Here is an 8,100-nt window from a genome sequence, read left to right as displayed (position 1 = left end):
TTAATATGAACATGAATAATAATACTAAAAGTGTGGGAGTACAGAATCACCTAATCATTGTGTAGCAAATCGAGGAAAAGCCTGACCTCATCAAATCAACGGTCCAGATCAATCCACTCACTCTCTCATAAATATTACAGCATGGATGAATGAGATTTTTCTGCAAACACCAAAGCTACACCCCAATTTATTATTAAATCCATCCACCTTCGAAACCACTATTAGACCCAAGATCCCATATATTTTTAAACCCGCTCTCTGTTTTTTCAACAAGTTAGTATGTAATAAATTATGATAAAATAGGAAAAATTATACCAAAACATAGCAACTTGAAGTAAAACGACATAACAAATTAAGACAAAATAATACCATGTAGTAAACTATCGAAAAGCACAAAATAGGTTTAAAAATAATTCAATAGGACATTTTGGGTTTAAGAGTGATTTGAAAACACATGACCTTAGAAATGGCTAATTAGCGCTTAGATACCATGTAATTTCCTCTAATTTGTACTTATATATATGCCCTCATTGCTTTTTTTTTTTCAAAGCAAATCGTGCAGCCTAAAGTTTCTAAGCTTTATTTGAACTTTAATGCGTTGTGTTATGCAAAGTTTCTCATGAATTTTTCCATGCGGCACAAGCTAATTTCAGAGCTTTCAAAACTTTACTGTTTGTTAAATTTACTGCTAGATATAACTTGATTCTACTTCAAAAACTTACGTAAATTATATTTCCAATAGAATTATGATTGAGCTAACGACGAATTCAACAAACTAGCAAGGGCTAAAAGGTTTTAAATTGCTTGTGAGAGTCATGTGGAAATATTCCCACGAGATCTCTCATGTTTGCATGACATGAGGTATTAAAGTGCAAATCTTAGAGTCTTTGTTGCATATAAATGCAAAACAGGAAGAACTAAAAATTAATGAAACTGAAACTTTTGGATTTATAAGAAAAAAAAAAGCCTAAATAAATTTGGCCCTCCCATATATACACGCTTCCTCTTTCTCCCTCTCTCTCAAGAGTTTTCCGAACCTCAAGAAACAGCAACAAATCTCCCCATTTTCAGATCAAAACAAATCCTGAATTAAATGCCAAGAAAATACGCCAAAAATAATAAACAAACCGGAAACGCGTCCTCGCCCCCCTCTTTCCTCCACGATTTGATCCCGATTCAAGTCGGCACCGTGAAATCGATTCGGAGCATACAGTAGAAGCCACGTGCTTTCCCCTCTCCTCGAATCTAGCGGAGTCTCCCGTTATAAAAAGGGTTCGGTCCCTCGATCAAACCCTAAGTTTCTCGAATGAGGAGAGGAGAAACCTAGACTGGGATCGAAGGATATCGGAGGTTTCAGCTCTTCGCCATGGAGAAGTACGAGCTCGTGAGGGATATCGGGTCGGGGAATTTCGGCGTTGCGAGGCTGATGAGGAACAAGGAGACGAAGGAGCTCGTCGCCATGAAATACATCGAGAGAGGCAACAAGGTTGGGATCCGATCGAATCTTAAAGCCGTTGATTCTCGATCTGGTTTATTTCCTTTTGATCTGATTTGATTCGGTCTCAGGTGGACGAGAATGTGGCGCGAGAGATCATCAACCACCGATCCTTGCGACATCCGAACATAATTCGGTTCAAAGAGGTGGGGGAGTCAGGCTTTTTGAGATGGAAATTATTGAAAGTTTTTTTTTTTTGGGATTAATTTGGGAATTTTGTTTGATGTTTAAGGTTGTTCTGACACCGACGCATTTGGCGATCGTGATGGAGTATGCCGCCGGCGGCGAGCTTTTCGAGAGGATCTGCAACGCTGGCAGATTCAGCGAAGACGAGGTCGTTTTCTGCAAAATTCTTTCTTTTTTTTTTCACCTGAAAAATATAAAAAATCTGAGGATTAATTTTGATTTTCTCTTTTGTTTTAACAGGCGAGATATTTTTTCCAGCAACTCATATCCGGCGTCAGCTACTGCCATTTCATGGTATCATCCTTATTAAAAAAAATTAACGGATACCCCCCTATTAAAATCTATTTACATTTAAAGCAATTCAAATTCAACCTTTTTGGATTTTCTGTGCAAATAGCAAATATGCCATCGAGATTTGAAGCTGGAGAACACACTGCTCGACGGTAGCCCAGCGCCGAGGCTCAAGATTTGCGATTTCGGATACTCCAAGGTCTCCGATATAATTTCTTTTCACATTCCAAGTTTTTAATTTTGCCAATTGTCAGGTACTAAACTGATATTTTTTTTGGGGAACAGTCATCATTGCTACACTCGAGACCCAAATCGACGGTGGGGACGCCAGCGTACATCGCACCTGAAGTACTCTCGCGGCGTGAGTACGACGGCAAGGTGAGAATAGTTTACAGAAAAGTCCTGCTACAACTTTTATTTAACAGAAATTGCAGCGAAAAGCTTTTAGCTGCGGCCAAGTTACGTAACGGTTTTACCTAAAAAGTTCCGACGGCGACGTGGGTTTTCACCCAGCTTTTTGGGGCAGAGATTCTTTCTCTGGGTCTGAACTTGGGTCGAACTTTTCTGGTGTAGGCCTTCTTTTTGGAAAAGTTTTTTTTTAATAGTAATGGGACGAAAGTCCTTCGTAGTGCGTGCTCAGCCGGATCCTAAGGTGGGACCCGATATGTGCTGGCGTTAGTAGATGTTGTTTGACACGCTGGCTGCGTGCAGGGGAACTTTTGCCACGTGCAGTGTCAGTTAGCTCTGCAGGAGGCGTATCTGTTCAACGTGAAATAGGTAGTCCGCAGGCATAGCAGAACGTTGGAAAAATGGGAATATTTGGGATTATAGGTTTTACTTATATAACGGCATCTTCTAACAGTAAAAAAAAAAAAAAATCACTTCTTGAACTTGGAGTTAGGGTTGGGCGCGGGCTGGGTCGACCCACATTCTGATCTGGCCGAGCACGGCATCGGTCACGACCTGGTCCGGCCCGACCCATGACCCGTGTATTTGGCCCGACCCGACCCGTGATATACACGGGTCATGGGTCGGGCTGGGTTTAGTTCCAGACCCAGAACGAGAGAAATCGACATGGCCCACTATCAACCCGGCTCAGCCCGGTCCGACCCGAAAATTTAATTTTTAGTTTTTTTCTCAAAATATAAATAATAACCCACAGCTTGTTGCGGCGCTGCTAGCTACTAGCCTACTGGCCCTAGCACACTGGCCAGCAGTGGCCCTGCTAATCCAATGGCCAAAAGGCTAGCCAATGGCTTGCTGGTTGCGAGCAGATTAGCAATAATTTTGTTGCTGGCCGCAATCTGGTTTTCTGGCCTAGTTTGGCCCGCTAGTAGTAGGTCAGATTGGGTCTTTTTCCCCTAAAGAGAGGCTCTCTTCTGACCTTTCCCCCCCTAAACAGAGAGAGACACTGAGACATGGTCACATGCTCTCTTTTTAGCCTGCTAAAATTCTTTTTAGCCTGCTAAAAAGATCAGGCTAAGAGGATTCTCTTTTTAGCAGGCTAAAAAGAGGATTAGCAGGCTAAAAAGATGCTTTTTTAGCCTTAGCGGGCTAAATATTAATAGGCTAAAAGAGCATCTTATATTTATAATTTAAATTTAAAACCAGAGGAAAGTTATTAAATTTTCGTGGACTTAGGTCTTCCATCGAAATCCGAACCTCGTTTATCTTTCTGTTTGTGATGTTTTATCTTTATACAATGTGTGTGTATATTATTTTAAATAAAGAATAAAATAGAAAAAATAATTTAAATATAATTTAATAGATACAAATATAAAGTTAATATAGTTTATAATTTAAAAATAAAAAAGTTAAAAGCCTCACGGGCGACCCACGGACTCATGTGGTCGTGGGCCGGGCTGGGTCCAATTCCAAACCCGGAATCAGAGAAAAAGACCCAACTTATTCTGACTCGAGCGGGCCGGGTCACGGGCCTGAACCGGCCCGGCCCATGCCCACCTCTACTTGGAGTAGTGCTCAAAAGTGCTGTAGTGTAGCATTATGGCACTAATAATTTGTTAGCTTTCAAGAAACTATTATAGGTTTTGGTTTGTTTACTAGTATGGTTTTTTGTTTACGCAATTACAAAATTCATTGCAACATTTTGAAAATTAAGATAGGTTTATGATTTTTTCTGAAAAAATAAATTTCATAGTTTGTTTTAAAGGTAATCTATATTTCATATTAGTTGTTTTAAAATTTAATCTGGACAATTTCGTGTTAAAGTGAGTCCAATTATTTATTCGGTAACCTTTAAGGTGACATTACATTGCACTTCAAATTGGTTAGTGATAATATCATTATTAACTTACTTGAAAATGACGATGTGAAAGAAGGGTGACATTATTTTAATTAACAACAAGAGGGTGACATTTAATGCAGTTCAATTTGGTTTGTGATATATCCTTATTTAACTTTCTTAAAAATGTCCATGTGAACATAAGAAATGAATTATAGCTCAAGGAAGTAAATATCCATATCTACATTCTTTTATGCTATTTTCTTTCGTGGGTTATCACATTTTTTTGGGCATTTAATTAATATATTCAGTTAATTTTAATAATTTAGCTAATTTGAATAATTATCCAATTCCATTTAACTTGATATATTTATATATTAACTTTGTACTATTCGGTCTACTATCTTTTTCTTTTATTTCTTTCCTTTTTTTTATTTTCTAATTTTGTATTTTAGATGTTCGTTTATGTAGGTTATCTATCACTGTTATTTTGACCGACTATGAGTATGTTCTTTTTTAAGTACGATAAGTTCACTATCTGGGGAATTAAAGTGTGATAGGAGATACGAAACAACAGGAAGGGGATATGCTGATAATGGCGTCATATCCCACTTTCTTGTGCTTCTTCATTGACAACCAAGAAAGAAAATGCTACTTATTGTACCTTACCTTCTTTGGGTAAAAGAAGCAAGAGAAGTGTAAGCAGTTACTTACCATATACATTTTCTTCTTGTAGAAAGTGTAAGCAGTTACTTACCATTTATTATCTTGAAAGTTAATTCAAGATCCTTTTTTAGTAGTTGTATTTAAGAGGAGGCTACATGAGTAGACATCTTCGGTGCTTATAAAGTATTTTCAGAATTTCTTCCCACGGTTTCTAAATTATACAACCATTTTCATAAGTTAGTTGGTAATATAACAAGTGGATGGCACACGCCATGGCCTCCTGTAATCTACTAATATCATAATTATTAAATGTCCCTTGAGGCTATGATTTGTTTTTGTGGTGGCAGACATATGCTTTAACTTTCGAAGTTTTGGAACATATTTTGGTCCATTAAACTGTCCTTAGTTTGATACCCTCTGTTATCTTTCTCTTTTGTGATAACAACAGAGGTACTCCCCTACACCTTCTATTAATGGGACTACAGAGCAAAGTAGTAGAATAACAATCATTTGCCCAGACACATAAAATTCATAATCAGCATCTCAAGACATGATGTTTAATTAGGCCATGGGCATTAAGTATCTCAAATCATTTGAATCTCCATATAGGGAATACCATGGTTTCCAACCGATAGGTTAACTACGGTTAAGTTGTATATGGGCCCTAACCATGATACCTTATGATGAAATTAACAGCCAATCCCCTACCGCGTCTAAGTTGTAACTCGTCTGGCCTCTTATCTCTTGAACATGGAGATAATGGAGAGAAAAACTAGAAGGTCCCAAGAGAGAATATCCCAATGTTTCTGCAATTCATTGTATGATATATATTTAACTGTAATTATGTCAAATTCTAACAAAGTTTCTTGCGGTTATTTAGCTGGCGGATGTGTGGTCATGTGGAGTTACACTGTATGTGATGTTGGTTGGAGCCTATCCTTTTGAGGATCAAGATGACCCAAAGAATTTCCGCAAGACGATTGGAGTAAGGCCTCTCATCTCTTTTCTTCTCTTTTCTCATTTCAAACTTATTCATCGATCCGTGTTTTTATCTAGAACCCCAATTTATTCTGAATCGATTACGCAAGTAGAGAATACCCTTGCATATAGCAACCGTGAAGTGATGATTGTTTTCTCTTGTTTTCTTGTTTGAATTGGCAGAAAATAATGTCAGTCCAGTATAAGATACCAGACTATGTTCATATATCCCCAGACTGCAGGCAGCTTCTATCCCGTATCTTTGTTGCCAATCCAATGAGGGTAATCCTTGCAATCAATATCTTTTTTTGCGTATATGTTTGTTTTCCCAAGGATTAGCTTAAAAAGTTCAATGCTTTTCTGTGTACAGAGGATTTCAATTAGAGAAATAAGGAACCATCCATGGTTCTTGAAAAACTTGCCGAGGGAGCTGACAGAAGTTGCACAGGCTGCATACTACAAAAGGGATCACAACGCTCCAACTTATTCTCTCCAGAGTATTGAAGACATAATGAAGATCGTAGGAGAAGCTAGGACTCGCCCACAGACAACCAAGTCTATCTCTGGATATGGATGGGCCGAAGAGGAAGAAGAGGACGAGGAGGGAGAAGGGAAGGAGGAGGAGGAGGAGGAGGAAGAAGAGGAGACGAACGAGGAGGAGGAAGATGAGTATGAAAAGAGAGTAAAGGAAGTTCATGCCAGTGGTGAATTTAAGATCAGTTAAACGAAACGTATGCATAGCGCTTTCATCGCCATTATCCGTTGCTAATTACTGGGTTTGTGTAGGTTTTTACCTTTTGGGGATGTTTTGGTTTGAATATGGTATGCGTGTTTCTATAATTTTGTAAAATTATAAATCTGTAGTACATAAATCTTGTTTTCCTGTCCTAATGGTATGTCCTAGCTGGGCGTTGTTCAGTGTCGTTGGAAGAGTCACAAGTAGTCTCCTAATTTGTGAGAGTCCGTGGAATTCAACCACGAAGTTGTACACTGTGTGTGTGTATCTACTATCACGACATGGACAGCGTGACAATTGTTGTACGGGTGTTTGATGTTTCTTACGACAGTGAAGGTACCCAGCAGGTAATAACGAAAAAGTGTGAAGTTTACAATGTTTTCAGTCGAGTAGCGTTTCAAGGAGGCTCCTCTAGGTCTTTGAATATTCGACGTTGCGAGATGCCTTCAGGCAGAGCTATCGACATTCGCCCTCCGTGAGATGCCCTAGGGCTATATTTTCCCCATCCTCCCACCACCACCACAAAAAAAAGGGTAGGAAACATGCACGGAGATGCACATTGAACGAACAGTAATGGGGACGGATGCTTATCCGTTCAAACCAAGAGCATACACATTGAAAGAAAAGGGGGAGAGATCCTTAAAGGAAAAAAAATTTATTGTAAGATAATCAAGATTCAATAGTTTAATCGCATTAGCATTGTACGGTAACGTAGGTTTGAGGAGGAGGAACACATGCGTATATGAAATAATCTCCTGGAGAGGAGAACGGCATCGGCTAAACAAGAATAATTAGGAGAAAACGTGCAAATATCAAAGAAAACAAGTTCGGATGGATATAAGAGCTGTCATATCATCTGTTGCGTTCATAGCGGCTTCCTAATAGGGGCAAAATGCTTCTGCTGCTCTCGCATAGTATTTTTGCTGCTCGGACCGTTCACAGTACATTGTATGGGTTACATCCTGAAGAAAGAAGGAAATCGCATAGATGAGTACTCTTTCAACCAAGAAATAAATAAATGAATAAATGATTTTTTTTTTCTGTTTCCTATTCATTCACCTAGAAACAAATATTATTAGCATAACTTCCTACAAACAATAGAAAGATGTACAGAATCACAGCACTGAGCATCAATCACCTAGAAATGGCTAGTAATATTACATCAGTGGTGCCTCATCTCGATATCGTACAATTTTCTTTCCCTTACATCAGTTTTTATTAGTACAAAAATTATACAATTGAGTAGTAAAATCTTCTAGATAGCATCGGGGAGCACAACTCGAAATTGGATGTCAACCCTTTGACTTGCAGCGGAAAGCTCCGAGCCCAGAAAAATACCTTCAAGTGGGAGGCTTGTCATATCAGTAGCAAGGCCGTCCGTGTCGTGTTTTCACTACATTCTGCTCAAAATTCTCATTCGCCCAAAGAAATCACAACAAAAACATCAGCAGTAGACCACCTTCTTCGCTCCATCTTCGGAGTAGGATTGATTATGGCTCGGTCGGT

The 8,100-nt window shown here is 38.9% G+C and overlaps 2 protein-coding genes across 2 annotated transcripts in view; one reads left to right on the top strand and one right to left on the bottom strand.

Moving 5' to 3' along the window:
- LOC109836530 (serine/threonine-protein kinase SAPK7) lies at nucleotides 1,000-6,896 on the top strand. The gene is made up of 9 exons (XM_020404440.1): nucleotides 1,000-1,486; nucleotides 1,567-1,641; nucleotides 1,728-1,829; nucleotides 1,922-1,975; nucleotides 2,079-2,171; nucleotides 2,258-2,350; nucleotides 5,761-5,865; nucleotides 6,042-6,140; nucleotides 6,229-6,896. The coding sequence occupies exons 1-9, from the start codon at nucleotides 1,367-1,369 to the stop codon at nucleotides 6,580-6,582; spliced, it is 1,095 nt and encodes a 364-aa protein (XP_020260029.1). The 5' UTR covers nucleotides 1,000-1,366; the 3' UTR covers nucleotides 6,583-6,896.
- LOC109836531 (ion channel POLLUX) overlaps nucleotides 7,645-8,100 on the bottom strand; it is a 23,212-nt gene continuing 22,756 nt past the window's right edge. The window contains exon 13 of the mRNA XM_020404442.1: nucleotides 7,645-8,100. This exon is cut by the window's right edge and continues 12 nt beyond it. Within this exon, the coding sequence (XP_020260031.1) occupies nucleotides 8,008-8,100 (93 nt within the window). The 3' untranslated portion in view covers nucleotides 7,645-8,007.

This window comes from Asparagus officinalis, chromosome 4, assembly GCF_001876935.1.
Source record: "Asparagus officinalis chromosome 4, Aspof.V1, whole genome shotgun sequence".
In the NCBI taxonomy this organism is placed as follows: Eukaryota; Viridiplantae; Streptophyta; class Magnoliopsida; order Asparagales; family Asparagaceae; genus Asparagus; species Asparagus officinalis.
The sequence above is the reverse complement of the archived record's forward strand: the minus strand, read 5'-3'. Positions and strand labels throughout refer to the sequence as shown.

What these genes read in the sequence shown, in the direction of transcription:
- LOC109836530 (XM_020404440.1), top strand. Translation starts at nt 1,367, where the DNA reads ATGGAGAAGTACGAGCTCGTGAGGGATATCGGGTCGGGGAATTTCGGC. An exon ending in GCGATTTCGGATACTCCAAG is followed by an intron (nt 2,172 to 2,257) that starts GTCTCCGATATA and finishes TTTGGGGAACAG; the next exon opens with TCATCATTGCTACACTCGAG. An exon ending in ATTTCCGCAAGACGATTGGA is followed by an intron (nt 5,866 to 6,041) that starts GTAAGGCCTCTC and finishes TTGAATTGGCAG; the next exon opens with AAAATAATGTCAGTCCAGTA.